This window comes from Giraffa tippelskirchi, chromosome 13 (genome assembly GCF_054371585.1).
Source record: "Giraffa tippelskirchi isolate mGirTip1 chromosome 13, T2T-mGirTip1v1.2.pri, whole genome shotgun sequence".
Lineage (NCBI taxonomy): Eukaryota > Metazoa > Chordata > Mammalia > Artiodactyla > Giraffidae > Giraffa > Giraffa tippelskirchi.
Genome location: NC_137287.1, coordinates 56874445 through 56891987, shown reverse-complemented (window position 1 = coordinate 56891987; position 17543 = coordinate 56874445). Strand labels below are relative to the sequence as shown.

The window sequence follows — 17543 nt, the reverse complement described above, 5'->3', positions numbered from 1 at the left end:
CTGAACTGAATTGAACTGAAAGTATAAAATCCACAAGGACAAAAACTACTGTCTGTTCTGCTCAGATGTATTTTCTGTGTTCACTGACACACAAAGTCACTAAGTACATGCTGAATGAATTCAATAAGTGAATATGTATTACAAGGTCAATATTCTAAATAGTATCCATTTTTAACTTTAAATTAATGTCTGGGATGGATTTTGCCTCCCACGTGACTTCCCCAAATTAATAGCATGAGTTGTCCTATAATTCCAAAATATAATGAATGCTCTCATTCGTGAGAGCAAATCAATGAAAGGAGTAATAACCATCAAGTGTGCTTCTCAACTAAAACATCGTAAAGATTTAATCTACAGGTACATCCCTGAGAATAGAAAATAACACTGAGTTTCATTGTCAGCTGAGCAATTCACCCTGGCCCAGGCAGGATTCATCAGGAGATGGGGATCCTGAAGTCAGTTGCTTGAGGTTCCCAATCATTTCTAAATAATGCCCTCCTTTTTAACAACAAAAGATATCATGAATGCCCACAACAACATAGCTGTAATGTTAGTATACACTAAGTAGGGAAATGCGTGTGTATATGCTCAGTCATGTCTGCCTCTTTGAGACCCCATGGACTGTAGCCCACCAGGCTCCTCTGTTCATGGGATTCTCCAGGCAAGAATACTGGAGTGGGTTGCCATTCTTACTCCAGGGCATCTTCCCAATCCAGGGACTGAACTTACATCTCCTACATCTCCTGCACTGCAGATGGATTCTATACCATTGAGCCACCTGGAAAGCCCATTTAGCGAAATACGTAATAACAAAAGACTATTAACTAAATGAAATTGTGTGTTGTTAACCACAACCACTGTTCTACACACTAAAAATATAGTTACATTATATGTTCATATAAGTTCTTTTACTTAGCCTACATAGGATGCTTCATGAGACTCAGGCAATAACCTCAAGTCTTCCCAGAAGTCCACGATCAACAGGGTTAAATCAGTGGCATAAAGTAACCAAAAGCTTCTTTATGGATATTTGAACCTTATAAATGGGACCATCACAGTAATACAATTTAAGCATAAAAAATGAGCTCAAGTAACTTAAAAAAACAAACAAAAAAACTAGTCCTTTGGAGTCAGACTTTGGATCCCCCAGTTACTAGTGTGTGATCTTTAAAGTTACCTACCACCCCTACACCTCAGTTTGCTCGTCTACAGAAGAAGGACCAACACCGGCTCTTAATCCTCAGGCAGAGATATGATGAGGATGAGATGAGGCAGTATGTGGAAGACCCTCAGGAGAGCATGTGGCACCTCAGTCAGGGCATCCAAGTGCTGCTGATTCTCGCCAAGCTCCATCAAATCCAGCATTCAGGCCCTTGTCCCTCAAAGCCTGATATAAACTCACCATGTGTTATACCTTCTTGCTACTAAAATTTAGAAAGACAAGCTTGAAAAAAAAGGTCTCAAGAAAAAACAAATCCTGCCATGATAATCTGTGGAAACCTTGAACATTTGTTAAACTATAAACACGTGTATACTGATAGGCTCCACGGCCACAGCGGGTTAAACACCACTTTGGTGGGCGCAACAATTGCACAGCATTTGGAAGAAGACTTAGGATGTGTACCATATAGACATGTAAAGATATAGAATTCTTTGCCATTAAAAAAAAATTTCCCAGAGCATTTTTGGAAACACCAAAGAGGACAGTTCTAAGCAATCCTTTTCTTCCTGACAAAGCAGCTTTAATAATAATGAATTCACTGCCAGCCTTCACTGGAAGCTGAACTTTCTGAAACCCTTTAAATGCAAAACTAAGTGTATCCCTGTTTCATACTGAATGTGCAATAGGATATGAAGCAGTTCTCAGGGGACCTGGCAAGGGCTGTGCACTGACGACTCGACGCCTGCTGAGATGGGCCCCAGCACACAGGTAACAGTTGACTGCGGACAGAACCTTCCCACCTACAGCTCAGGCCCCTTTAAAGTTAATCTGAACACGCTGCACATGAGAGGAAATGAAAACTGACTTTTTCTCCTCTACCGTGGCCCTGGGACTTCCTGAGCTTTCCGTTCCATTGCTGATTGGCCCAGAACTACTGCTAACTATTCCCAATAGTGTCTGTCAAGGCATAATTAGGGCTGCACACTAAAGAGAAGTGTTCAAATGTAATAGAGCCATTAAATCTGACAAATGTTTCTTACTTTCACCCTCAGGATAGCAGGAAAAATAACTATTACCATTTGACATCTTGGCTCAGTGGAACCTTCATATTTTTAAGCCATTTTATACATAATTTGCAGAAATATAAGTAAAAGGAGAGTGAAAACAAGGCAAAAAATGTTGCTAGCTCTGCATTTATTTCTGATTTGTCTAATAATTATGAAATGTTAGTTTTTTCTCTTTTCCAAGTGGAAAATGAAAAATTTTGCACTTTCAACTGTGTTCAATTAAACCTAAAAGTCGGCTAGAATGATGCTTCCAGTCTTCTTAATTACATTTTTGAAAGAGAATACAGAATTAGAAAATGGCCCCAAAATTAGAAAAATGAAAGGTGACAATTTATTTCACTATTGGATCATCCTTATCTAGGTGATTTCATCATTCTTCTATTTTATTAGTCTTTTTTTAAGCATATTTGGGAATAACTGATGAGTAATGATGAGTCATAATAAAATAATACCTATGATGATTATGATGATGAGCTATTTCAAATCCTCAAAGGTGATGCTGTGAAAGTGCTGCACTCAATATGCCAGCAAATTTGGACAACTCAGCAGTGGCCACAGGACTGGAAAAGGTCAGTTTTCGTTCCAATCCCAAAGAAAGGCAATGCCAAAGAATGCTCAAACTACCGCACAATTGCACTCATCTCACACGCTAGTAAAGTAATGCTCAAAATTCTCCAAGCCAGGCTTCAGCAATACGTGAACCGTGAACTTCCAGATGTTCAAGCTGGTTTTAGAAAAGGCAGAGGAACCAGAGATCAAATTGCCAATATCCGCTGGATCATCGAAAAAGCAAGAGAGTTCCAGAAAAACATCTATTTCTGCTTTATTGACTATGCCAAAGCCTTTGACTGTGTGGATCACAATAAACTGTGGAAAATTCTGAAAGAGATGGGAATACCAGACCATCTGACCTGTCTCTTGAGAAACCTGTATGCAGGTCAGGAAGCAACAGTCAGAACTGGACATGGAACAACAGACTGGTTCCAAATAGGAAAAGGAGTACGTCAAGGCTGTATATTGTCACCCTGCTTATTTAACTTATATGCAGAGTACATCATGAGAAACGCTGGGCTGGAAGAAACACAAGCTGGAATCAAGATTGCCGGGAGAAATATCAATAACCTCAGATATGCGGATGACACCACCCTTATGGCGGAGAGTGAAGAAGAACTAAAGAGCCTCTTGATGAAGGTGAAGGAGGAGAGTGAAAAAGTTGGCTTAAAGCTCAACGTTCAGAAAACCAAGATCATGGCATCTGGTCCCATCACTCCATGGGAAATAGTGGAAACACTGTCAGACTTTACTTTTTTGGGCTCCAAAATCACTGCTGATGGTGACTGCAGCCATGAAATTAAAAGACGCTTACTCCTTGGAAGGAAGGTTATGACCAACCTAGATAGCATATTTAAAAGCAGAGACATTACTTTGCCAACAAAAGTCCGTCTATTCAAGGCTATGGTTTTTCCAGTGGTCATGTATGGATGTGAGAGTTGGACGGTGAAGAAAGCTGAGCGCCGCAGAATTGATGCTTTTGAACTGTGGTGTTGGAGAAGACTCTTGAGAGTCCCTTGGACTGCAAGGAGATCCAATCAATCCATCCTAAAAGAGATCAATCCTGGATGTTCATTGGAAGGTCTGATGTTGAAGCTGAAGCTCCAATACTTTGGCCACCTCATGCGAAGGGTTGACTCATTGGAAAAGACCCTAATGCTGGGTAGGATTGGGGGTGGGAGGAGAAGGGGACGACAGAGGATGAGATGGTTGGATGGCATCACCGACTCGATGAACATGGGTTTGGGTAGACTCCGGGAGTTGGTGATGGACAGGGAGGCCTGGCGTGCTGCAATTCATGGGGTCGCAGAGAGTCGGACACGACTGAGCGACTGAACTGAACTGAACTGATGATGATTAAATAACAAGATGTTTCAAGATACAGAAAATATGATCCATAAGATCCCATACTGTAACTTAAATTTATGTAAGGGTGCAATGGACCCATATGGTAATGGCAAGGAAGAAGGAGTTTTATTCAACTAAAAAATTACATAAATTTTCCCTTTGTGCTTTTGACAACCTCGAATAAAAACCATGAAATGCCAATCCTTCCAAAAAAAAAGAACTGCTCAAAACTCAAAACCAAAAATTGGAGCTAATCAATTCTAATAATACCCCAAACGTTAAGAACTCTTGTTCTCAAATAGTGTTAAATGTTAATACCAGAATAATTTAAAAATTTAAATGTAAATAATATCACCTATTAAGTTAGAAACACTGTTTTAAATGAAAGATGAAATAAAATGGATATTTCATATTACTGGTAGTACTTTAAATTAATACAAAATTTTTAGAGGAATTTCATTAAAATTTTTTAACTTCATAGTCTTAACTCAGTAATCAAATTTTCAAAAGTCAGAAACAATCTGAAATACTGAGAAAACTGTATGAATAAAAGCATGTATTACAGTGATACTCGTGTAAGTTAAAACTTAGAAGAGGCTCAAATCTTCAAGATTAAGGGATGTCCCATCACACAGTCACTTAAAATGACAGTTAAAGGGAATTCCCTGATGGTCCAGTGGTTAGGACTTCACGCCCTTCCTGAGTAGGGCCTGGGTTCGATCCCTGGTTGGGGAACTAAAAATCCCATAAGCCTGTGGTGCAGCTAAAAAAATTTATAAATAAAATAGAATGATGGTTATAAAGACTATCCAGCAACATGAAATAAGTAATACTCTTCATGTTTCATCTCAGACAAGACCTCTCAACCATCACTCTATAGCTGAACAGCTAACTGTTATGGGGCAGATACTCAAAGATATTCACTAAGTAAGCACCACAAATCAAAATCTCTAACAAACCTGCAGCATCTCCACACCCCCATCCTACTAACAAACCCAAACCAAACCCTCTGAATCTATTGTATACATTTCTGGTTCACACTGACATCTGCCACTGTCTCCAAATGAAAACTATTTGATGGCTAGCACATAGTAGGTGAATTAATTAAATGAAAAAGTACAGTATATAAAATTTTGTGCTGTAATTAAACTACGCTAAGTGGGCACAGGTAAACACACACACTTTGAGGACTACATCATAGTAACAGTTGTTACATGTTACATAACCATGTTCCAGTTGGAGATTATTTTTTTTTTAGTTCCCAATTTTTACCTAAAAACAAAAATGTTCCCCACCATTTTAAATACATTAATACAAATGTATTTTAATCTAAATTTGTAAAAATATACTTTGAAATTCAATTCCGATGAGACCTCTAGCATACTGGTATGGTCAAAAATTCATTATGGCATCATAAAATGGTAACTTCTTTTGGAAAGCAGTGTGCAATATCAAAAGCCATACATGTGTGTATACCTTTGATCTAAGAACTCCTCCCTTGGGAATTTATCATAAAAAATAATGTAAAAGAAAAATATGTACAAAGACACTTGAGACAAATTTATAACACTTAAAAACAGTAAAAGTCTCTAAAATTAAAGAGATTGGTTGAGTAAATTACGGTACATTCTTTAAAAAAAAGTAAATATTAAAAATAGGAACTAGGAAAAAAGATGGCAGAATGTTAAGCTTAAAAAGCTGAATATAAATAATCTTGAATTAAGAAGAGTATTTTTTCAGGTCTCTATTAGAGAGCTTTAATTTTTATTTTTTTAATTTATGAAAGTATGATAACACATTTACAGAAGACTTGGAAAATACAGAACAAGGTTACATATAGTTCTACTATATATTACAATTATTTTTTAAGTAGATAAATTAAGATTTTTAGTTGGAGTTTTAATATCAAACTTTCAAAAATTAACAGAATGAATATACAGAGAAGTAGAAGGATACAGTAAACCTGAAAAGCACTGTGAACCAATTCAACATAATTAAGATTTATACAATTTTCAAACAACAGTAGGATACAAATTGTATTAACTATGTCAATTAACCAAAACTTATCTTCATAAATGAAAAATGGGTGGATACATACAGGGAAAGTGAAAATGGGGAAAATATGCCCACATTAAAAGTATCTTCTAATGGGACTTTGAAGATGTTTAAAAATCAAAACAGAGGGAAAGGTAGTGACAGATAATTTCAAATTTTTGAAAAGAAAAGCTGGAGTTTCAGAAAGGATAATATAGGTCTTTGCTAAATGATAAAAAGAATTCTTGGCCAGATGCAAAAGTTTCCTTAAAGAAAACAAATAGCAAATATATTCATGTGTAATGACTCTAACAAAGTTCCAGAGACATTAAATTATTAACAATGCTGTTGTCTTTCTTTCTAAAACAAGCCACCTATGGTTTAAGTTATATGCTTTTTCTTAAGACTTTAAAAACTCTGGGGGGCATTTAATTGGATATCAAACACTAACAGAAAAGGAAAGGGTGCCACCTACTGAACTGTAATCCCTTCCACAGGAAAAAAGAAATCAATATTCTTATTTAGACTGCAGAGTTTAAAGTCTCCACCAGGAATAAAATGCTCCTTCCTCTGATGGCGTCACCAGTCAGAATCCAGGCCCAATCACCTCCCCTTGGATGACCAAGTTCCACCCAGACTCTTCTCTCTCAAAGCCACCCTCCACCCTCAACACCACCTTACCCTGGCCACTTAAAACACAGTCATCAAGTCCCTCATTCCTTACAGCATACTCGGTAAATATTTGAAATCATACATAAATATTAATCTAATAAATATTAATCTAGTCTTTCTCCTATCCCCTCTTAGATTAGAAACTCTAGGAAGGCAAAGTTGGCCCTTTCTGGAGACACACCCCTGTATCTCCCAAAACAAGCAGTGTGCCTGGCAGACAGTAGGCTCTTCATAGCTATTTGATAAATAAATGAAAATATGATTCTGAATTTTCTTTAGCACCAATGGTACAAGATCGATATACCACCATTGTAAGTGAAGCAAATAACTTGGTATTATTCTATCTGAAACAGAAAAGCTCCATGTAGCCATAGCAGCTGATTAGTTAAATAAAATGCAGTTACTACACTGTCCCAGATAAGACTCAAATTCAGCAAAGCAAGAGAGAATAAATCCTAATTTACGACAAAAGCTCTCACACTGGGGTCTTAGTCCAAGTCAGCCGTGTAACATCTATTGCCCTATTCACCTCTCAAGCTCTCCCTCCGCTACATATGGGAAATTTTCCAAGAAATCTAACTCTGGATATTAGAAACTTCTGAAATTTCTAAAATTTTATTAAAATCAACAAAATATTTTTTCTATCATGGAAGGGAGAAACATACAAATGTGGTGGTTAAGGTATGTAAAATACCAAATGCTTAACTTTCCTAAGGCATTAGATACTACTAATATTTTGCTTATTTAGAAGCATACAAACTGTTTTATTATAACATTGCAAGTATGCTCTTATTTTTATAAATCCAGACAGATTAAAGGAAAAATATTTCAACCAGGAAGAGAATTCTGGCCTGGTCCACTGTAAAGTGTAGTCCATCATAGCTGTATGTAATGGAACCTCTCTCCACTCTGAAGTACATGCACCTCTACTTAAGGACTGAATGCAAAGCTGGAGACACCCATATATTTTAAAACTCTAACTCAAAGATTTACACTATAGGTAAAAACCCACATCTGTCTTGCCAGAGGTAGGGAAATGAAGTCTGATCAGTCCTTATAGATCCTCGCTGCCAATTTCAAAGAAGCACACTGAACTGCACCATTGATAGTACAGAGTACGTAGCAAATCCAGACTGTGGGAAATCCTAAAAGTCCAACACCCCAGGCTCCGCAACAAATACAATGCATTGGAAGGGGGAAAAGGGAGGAGGAGGGGGCAGGGAATTAGGAGTGGGGCCAGTAGATTAAAAGAAACTTAAAGTGGTTGATGTGAAAAGAAATTCAAGTATCTAGGGATACACATTTGACTGATAAAACTATTAAGAAAAACAAAACAGTATTCCCTATAATAGAGTGAGAAGAGTGGAGAAGAGAGGAGGGGTGGGCATATGGCGGGGCTCTGGAACGGTTGGTAAAGTTCTGTGTGCTGAAATGGCAGGTGGTTAAAAGATATTTGCTTGTTGTTTAGTCGGTAGGCTGACTCTTTGCGACCCCATGGACTATAGCCCACCAGGCTCCCCTGTCCATGGAATTCTCCAGGCAAGAATACTGGAGTGGGTTGCCATGCCCTTCCCTAGGGGATCTTCCCAACCCAGGGATCAAACCTGCATCTCCTGCATTGGCAGGCAGATTCTTTACCACTGAGCCACCAGGAAAGCCCTAAGAGGTATTAGCTTTATAATAATTCACTAAGCTATACCCAATCCTCGAAAAAAATAGATGAGTAAATAAGGATAAACATTGCCTTTAAGTCAACCAGTCAGGTGGTACTTGGTGATCTCAATGAGAGCGACTTCAAGAGAAGGATGGAGGAAGTCAGACAGCAGCAGCTTGAAAGACAAATGGTAGGAACGGAAGTGGATACACATCCTTGAGACAAAACATTTCCTATTAAGAGACCTAGAAGGATTCACACCTTAAACACATTACTCTTGGCGAATCAGAGTATGAGGAAAATGAGGAGGAACTTTCGTTTTACACTGAATATACTTGGAAAGTATTTTTTTTTCCCAACATGAACCTGTAAATGTTTATTTTTGAAAGTGCTTCATAATACAAGCCCTGGGAGAGAAGAGACAAATGGAGAAGAATTTCAAATAATTTCTGCAGAAGAGTATAACTTGTGGAAATACTCCACCTTTAAAGGGGGAGTAAAGTTATACTTTATAACTCCCCACTCCTTAACAGTGGTCTGCGCATCGGGGATTCTTTCCAAAGGCGACAGTGTGGGAAGAGGGAGAAGAAGGTACCTTCAGAGTGGATATATCGAGAAATACTACCTCTGCCACATGACCAAGGTCAGCTTCAACAGTGATCAATTGCATTGATAGGATGTACCTTTAATAAGATACGATGAAAATGGCACTTCACAACTGTGGTCTTCCTCCCCCAAAACCTGTCACTCCAGTGCAATCATGAGAAAAGCCTGACAAATTCCAATAGAGGGGCACCTATGATACCTCTGACCAATACCCCTCAAAACTGTCATGGCCATCAGAAACGGAAAGCTTGAAAACTGTCCGAGTCAACAAGAGCCTAAGAAAACACGACAACTAAAGTCATGGGCATACGATACGGATGGAACAGAAAAAGGGTATTAGGTAAAAACTAAAGATAATGGACATTAATAATGCATAATAATAATGTATCAACATTGGTTCATTAACCATAACATCCCATAGTAATATATTAACATTACATGAAACTGGGTACAGGATTTTCCTATAAATCCAAATCTATTCAAATAAAGTTAACTTAAAAAATTTTAAAAACCCTAAAAGTAGCAACATCACAGTATCCTGACGAAGTTTGCTAGTTTGAGGTTGTTAAGTTTCCTGCAATAAGTAAAGCAGAGTAAATGGTTTCTATTTCTTTTTTTCCTTCTCAAATGTTACGGACCAATCAATAGATCACCTAGAAGACCAGTCATCTACTGACCATACTTTTGAGAACCGAACAATGACTCTGGCAGAGAACGCTATTTTTCATGCATTCCTTGGCACAACAAAGCAGGAAAGAAAAGTATGTTACTGTTGTGAATCTGAAAATACATATGGTGGGCTGGCGGGTGGGTAGGTTCTTGGGTAAAACACACTGGGTACTGGCCATCAGAACTGTAACAGTCTACACAAGATATGCATTTATAATATACTTTCAAAGAGGTTTCACTTGAAAACACATAATCAGTTATGACAGGTAGGAATTCGTCTCTCATCTTCTCCCACCCCACCTTCACACAGCTGACAGAGAGCTCCTCCATCAAGCACACACCCCAGCCCAGCTATTAAGTCTGTGTCTCCTTAGCCCCTAAGCATGTGATTAACGCTGTTTTAGATTTACTCTTATTGTTGAGTCATTTCCTCAAATGTATATTGTCCTTCAAGGGAAAAGGAAATTCCTCGAGAGTGAAGAAGCAAGATGGGAAGGGGACCAACATTCGCTATTATGTGTTAAGCACTGTCCTATTTTATATGACTGTCTTACAGAATCTCTCCCTCAGTCCTCACCATCACTCTCGTAGCAGGTATTATATGCCTGCCTTACAGACGATGGAAATGACATCGGGAAAGGTAAAGTGACTTCATGAGACTGTAAACTCAGTAACTAACTGAGTCACAGCTGAATGGCTCCGTGAAGCCCGTGCTTCTTCTACACTTCCCCAACCAGGGACTGAACCCACACCCTCTGCATTGGAAGGCAAAGCCTTAACCACTGGACCACCAGAGGGACTCCCCACACTCTTTTTTTGACATAAACCAAGTTGAAAGATTGATCAAAGGGTAGCCCCATGACAGAACTTTGCTAGTAAGATTTTATGACCAAAGTCTGACCATGCCTGTGGTTCTTAGGAAAATAAAACAAAAAACTTGGTGAACAGATGTTATTATCAAAGTTGTTCACATCTGTACCACACTGTGCACCACTAACCAGAATACTGAAGCTGCTGCTGCTAAGTCGCTTCAGTTGTGTCCGACTCTGTGCGATCCCAGAGACAGCAGCCTACCAGGCTCCTCCGTCCCTGGGATTCTCCAGGCAAGAACACTGGAGTGGGTTGCCACTTCCTTCTCCAATGCATGCATGCATGCTAAGTCGCTTCAGTCGTGTGTTAGATACTTTCTAATGTGCTGTGCCAGTGGAAAAAAAAAAGACTTCAGGTTGTAAATGACTTCTAAGTTGACTTGTGCGGCTGTATTAAAAAAATGGGTAACCACAGGACTATATTTTATGTTCTTTTCCCTGAATAAAAGGTTTTAATAAGCATCTTATTGTACTGCCTATCATTACCATATCCTTGTGAACAATATACACATTATGTGAATCAGCAATATTTCTGCTCCTTAGAAAATCCACAAGTGTTAGCTGGAAAAAGAAGTGGTCAAAGCTTATGTTATTTTCCTCCTAGAATGTTTATAATTTTTATTGCAGAAACTTCAAATAACGTAACATTCTTCTTTTGCTTCAAATAATCCAGAAGAGAAATTCAAAAAGTTTACTATCATAATTCCAGAGTGCAGTCAGTAGCTAAAATCACTGAATCAGTTTTCATTCTCCTTCACTATCCAGTACAAATCTGCTATCTTAGCTACATTTCCTTAGCAGTATTTAAACATGATAACCATATCACTTTGAGAGAATTTCACTGTATATAATTTGCGTGCCATAAAAATGAAACAAGAAGGTTAAGCATAGACTATAATCAAAGTCCTAGCTTTGGTTCCGAGTAGTGAGCTCATCAGGGCTTATTATAGTATTAAAAATAATTAACTCTCCAAATTAATAAATGCAGGCCATGCAATGACCAGAGAGGAACCTATGTGTGAACCAGGAAGTGAGATTAATTGAACCTGAATTCAAACTAAAAAAAAAAAGACAGAAAAAAATTTAAACAATTTAACTATTAAACAGCAGGTTGAACGGGAGGCAAAATGATATGAAAACCACAAAATAGCTTTAGAAAGCTCCAAAGTGCACAGAGAAAATGGACTATATAACTCTTTATATGGAGAAGACAGTAGTTCCAGCTCAAACACATGCCAATTGATAACACACATAGTCTTGCTGTTACCCTTTACCAGTGTCTAACTCGCTGAAATGATACTCGTACCACTCGAATTACTAATGTGCCAGTTACTTACAACAGTGTCTTTCCTTCAGTTTCCTCCTACATAATGCCTTCAATTTTCTCCCAGCATTTGATGACCATTCGTGTTTTCTTAGCACAATTTCAAATTTTGTGTACTTCTAAGTAGCATTTAAAGCATACTTGTATACTTCTAAGTGGTATTTCATCTAAAAAAAAATTCAGAGCCATACAAAGGCTATTCTTAAAGTACAAGAGGACACATCACAGACTAACTTAATGCTACTTTCATGAAGAGGGGTTCTTTCCAACACAGTTAGTACCAGGCCTCAGCCCAAGAAACCCTCGTTTGATGATGTTAATATTGAAATTCATTTGTTATTATAGTAAATATATGCTTAGAGAAGCTGTAACAAATATAAGTTTCTAAGATCAAGAACACAGACATTAGAGAATGAGGGGTTTAAACAGAACGTCTTTACATAAGGGGGTTACAAACAGTAAGACTTTGTCCAAGGTAATAAAGGTTACAAATACAAATAAATTCAAAGGAGGGGAGAAGACAGATTCTTAGCAGCTACTTAGGAACTGGGAATGACTGATTTCCAAGTGTGAAGATTTCCAAGCCGTGCTGTTAATGTACCATTAGACAGGAAAGGAGGAGAAACAAGGAACTTCTATAGGCAAGACCCTACAAACAACGCTTAATTGAACTCGGTTCAAGAACACCTACTGAAGGCATGCTTTGTATCACACTTACTGGTGAAACTGCTGCCTTCAGTCAGGAATTAATCACTAAGAACTTTAAGTAGAAAAGTGCTAAGCTGTCAAGTAGAGTCTTTTTCCAAGGGACTCAAACCAGAAAGCTATGACAGTTTTCCACGTCTAAACTGTTTCTCAAACAATATAGAATAACCATATGATCCAGCATTTCCTCTTCTGAGTATAGACCCCAAAGAACTGAAAAGCAGGGCATCAAGTATTTGCAATGTTCATAGCAGTATTATTCACAACAGCCAAAAGGTAGAAACAACCCAAGTAGCCATCAAAAAATGGATGGAAAACAAAATGTGGCTTAATATGCACAATGAGGTATAGTTCAGCCTTTAAAAGGAGGGACATTTTGACACTTGCTACAACATGGATGAATCTTGAAGACATTATGCCAAGTGAAGCAAGCCAGATAAACAGGTACGTAAAATTCCACTTACATGAAATACCTAGAGCAGTCAAATTTGTAGACAGAAAATAGAATGATGGCTGCCAGGGGTTGAGGGGAGGGGGCAATGAGGAGTTATCGTTCAATGGTTACAGAGTTAGAGACAAAAATGTTCTGGAGATGAACAGTGTCAACGCACTTAAAGCCACTGAACTGCACGTTAATAAAAAGGTTACAAAGTTATTTCTGCCATCATTTGTGTTATCCTGAAGCACATCTATGGTTTTAGAATTTTAAAAAAGAAAGAAACTGCAACTTTTCCATTTTTTAACAAGAAAAAATGTTTTGTACCTGCATTAGAGACCACAAATTACGTATGTATCTCTTTAGAATCTTAGTGAACCTAGAAGATCAACATGTAAAATCATTCAGGAAAAAAGGAACTCTTCAAGGATTGACTATGTCTGAGTAGGTATTATTTGCAATAAAAATTCTGTACGACCAAACATAATATTTCTACTCATCATAAAGATACAGATAAATCTACATAATATTAGTGAATGTTCACCCACTGTTTCCAGTATCATCCAACTCATGTCTACAGTACATGGGGAGAACCACCCCAATTTTATGCTTCAAAGCTTTTCTCATTTACTTAATATCCCATTCTCATTTACTACGTCTCCTGAAAGGCTTCTCTCTGAGGTCACCTTTGGTTCTCCCCTACTTAAAATTTACGAAGGAAATTAATGCCTTCATGATTCCAGGGCTCTGCCTGCTGAGGCCGGCTGCAAGTTTGTTGCCTTAAAGGTTAGAACAATTTGTAAGTAATATTAAAATACTTTTTTTTTGTTGCATTTCCAGAATTTATATGTTAGCATAACATTTTATGTAATTCAGTTAGAAAACCTAAGCAGATTAAAAACCCATTAAAATAGTTACAAATACATAAGCAAGAAACAAAAACCCCCACAAACCTTCTTGAGAAGACACAATGGGCGGCATGTAATCGGGGATGTACTCTTTCCTTTCCTCTGCATCTTTACTTCCAGGTTGAGGAAACTGAAGAACGTTGTTCTTGCTAACAGGAAAGGAAGGGATCTGATGTGGGAAAGTGACGGGTTCAATATTGTGGATGTAGTCTTCTAGTTCGTGAAGACTAACCCCCATGAGTTGGAAAGCTTCACCAACATCATCCAAAATTGGGTCCGTCCGGCCATCTGAAACAAAGTGAAAAGCAGAGCAAATTATTTTAAGAAAATTCCCGAGTATCTTTGAAAGCATTAAGAGAAAAAGTGTTAGGTAAATATGCAGCTCAGAAACAAATATACTATATACTTGGGACTCAATTATTGAAAAGAGTTGAATAGAGTTTCAATAGAACATCGTACTGTTTAAATATTAGAAAGCTGACTCTGAAAGTCGATTTAAATACAATCTGATGACCAGCCAGAACACCACAGAGAATTCACACTAACAACCAGCCAGTACAGAACTAATGTCAAAAGTAACTCAAGGATGGTCAACGGCACCTGGAATAGTGGCTGACACAAAGTAAATGTTTATTATTATTTTTTATCAAATATGTAGAATGCTGAGCTAGGTAAATGTCCATTCCATTTTCTCTCTATTAGTGATACAATGCTGGAAACTACAACGGTGGTTGGCATACAGCTGGCACTCCATAAACATCTGCTGAATGAATTATACCACTGAATCAAAATTTTTTAAATCTAAGAAAATGTGTTGACAGGACTTAGATCATACAGGCAATTTAAATATATATTTTAAATGTATTTAGAAGACATTATATAAAATGGGTTGAGATGAAATGATAAAGCATTAGATATAGTGAGATTCTCTTTAGAAAAGGAAGTTCCTTCTCTGCCTGCCCTCAGCAGAACTTAAGGTCTCTATATCTTTTAAAACTTCTATGAAAATTCCAGTTTCAGATTTCCGATAAACAATCTATTTATTTATTTTTTTACTGTAATCTCCTATAATCATATCCAATTCAGTTTGCCTGAAATTAAACCATGATGTAAAATGGAAAAGAATAATACACAGTTTGCAAAAACTAGACATGCTTGCCAACACCCATCCAGAAAACTTCTGGAAAGACACACCTTCATCTTTAACAGTTTACGGGGCTGAGAGCAGCAGACGGGGGAAGGGAAGAATTGAAGCATGAGACTCGCATCTAACTTCAAGAATTTTGAACTCTGAATTTCTATACAAGTATAGGTTACTTCTATGATGTATAACAGAGAGAGAATACATAAAAGGAATACCTGTTCTTCCCCTTAATGAAGGTAGGCATTTTCAACTCTTTGATCCTTATTAAAAGCACTATTCTTTTCTCACCCTCAAAAAATGTGATCCTCTTGAATTCCTCCATATTTGCGCAGTTTCAGCCCAAGACCTTCCGGTCCTCCCCCCTGCACCATCCTTGTCGGCCCTGGCTTTCAGCGCTTCTCTCACTCTGTTCCCACACTCCTTCTCAGCACAGCTTCAGGCCCTCCCCAGTGCATCACTAGCGCATTTCACCGACAGCGCAACTGTCTTCAGGTATCACTTCCAGCACCCTACCCCCTCCACAGAAGTGTGCAGTGTTGCCTACCTCTATCTGTGAAGTCCCTCCCTTCCTGATTTTTCTCCATTTAACACTTTTCTCTAGCACCTTCCAAATGAACTGGTTACATATGCCAAGCTGGCCGCCTCGCTGAATCCCACTTGGTTATCTCAGGTTATGCTTTTCTTCCACCTGGCGTGCTCCCCACCTGGCACCACTGTGCGTCCCGCTTCCACTTAAATCTCGTCTTCCCTGTGAAGCCTGCCCTGGACCCAGAGTGCGCATGCGTCTCTCCGTCACTGTATTTCTTACGCAGTTACGGCCGAAACCATGCACTACTTTCGGTGTATGCACACATTGTTTAATGTATAATAGAGTGCATACGGAAACCTCTGCTCCTGAGTGCTTTGGTAAATCGTTACCTTTGGGAAATTTTTAAATGTACTATTTGTTAAATTAATAGTAACTTCCGATACTTGCTTTACCAAAAGAGCATCTTTTTAAAAAGGAACAAATATCATCATTTTGTTTTTACTGACATTTCGACACCCTTGTACACACCTTATGGGCAGGGATTATGCCTAAGTAATCCTACGTCTCCATCAGGTAGCACATAAATAAGAGGTGCTCAATAAACGTTGTGTCAGAAAGACAAAAGAAATAAACAGAAGACAAGATTGCATAGTGGGGACCTGATGTTACAGAATTCCAGTCTGAAATAAGAATAGTGGAGAAAAAAGAACCTAAAAAAGTCTGTAACCAGTTAAGTATACCAGGAAGTAGCATTTTTGAAAAGTCACCCAATCACAATGGGGAGTAATGAACCTGATCATCCTATTCTCACTAAAAGTAAAACAATCATTACAGAGACTGGGTAATTATCAACGAGGTTCACATGAAGGCAAAACAAGGCTTACCCGATGACTCTAGAATACCTGGTTGCTTGCAATGCCAGCACCTACCTGGTTCTGTGTGAGTCGGCAACGGTAACTATGTATTCTGGGGATATTGTGACCTAAAGGTACAGAACATCCATCCTCATTTAGGCAATTTGGGAGCAAACAATATAACCGGGACCACGCATACCATTACAGTAAACTCAAGGGCCAGGAAGGGAGGAGGGAGGAAAATGAAGCAAAAGCAGAGAGCAGTGTGCTGGTGGTGCACGTGCAAGACAACAGGGAATGAGAGCCCCTCGGCAGCTTCAAGTTCCGATTTGACACAGCTGTGAAATCAAGCGGTCCAAAAATACACATTTTAAAACTCAAAAAGTTAAAGGACTAAATAGTTATTATGGTAGTGGCTTATCAGTTCAGTTATTTATTCAACAAGTATCTCCTGGCTGCCTATTATATTATGGCACTATACTAGGTTACTGAATACAAGTATAATAAATTTGTCTTCTGGGGAGGGAAGACAAAAGGGTAAGAGACAGACACAGATGATTACAAAACAAGGTATTCAGGGACTTCCCTGGTGGTCCAGTGACTAAGACTCCGAGCTCCTAATGCAGGGGGCCCAGGTTCCATCCCTGATTAGGGAATTAGGTCCCAAAAGCCTCAATGAAGATCCAAGATCCCGCATACCGCCACTAAGACTCAGCACAGCCAAATAAATAAATAAATATATTTAAAAAACAAAGAAGATGCTCAGTTAACATGGCAGAAATATGCACAGAATTATGAGAAGAGATATGATGAGTTTCCTAAAGAAAATGATAAGTGAATCTCAAAACAGAAGTCATACTATCCGTGGACAAGGGGCAAAGGACACACTAGGGAATAGCGCGCAGGCAGGAATGGTGGGCTTAAAGTGTTTCAGGGAAGGCAAGTAGCATGGCTGCAGATTGAGGATGACAGGACAGCAGAAGATAAGAAAATGTGAGCTCACAAAGGAAA

The 17543-nt window shown here is 38.4% G+C and overlaps 1 protein-coding gene across 6 annotated transcripts in view; it reads right to left on the bottom strand.

Moving 5' to 3' along the window:
• Positions 1-17543, bottom strand: part of TAF3 (TATA-box binding protein associated factor 3) — a 118654-nt gene that overhangs the window by 99434 nt on the left and 1677 nt on the right. For 2 of the 6 annotated variants that reach the window (XM_081557231.1, XM_081557232.1), the window contains exons 1-2: positions 15694-15901; positions 14051-14293 (exon numbers count right to left, since the gene is read on the bottom strand). In XM_081557231.1, coding sequence (XP_081413357.1) covers positions 14051-14293; positions 15694-15733 — 283 coding nt within the window. In that variant the 5' untranslated portion in view covers positions 15734-15901. Of the gene's footprint in view, positions 1-14046; positions 14294-15693; positions 15902-16562; positions 16610-17543 lie in introns of those variants that run through there. The other 4 variants (XM_081557229.1, XM_081557230.1, XM_081557235.1 and 1 more) reach the window with 3 other exon arrangements.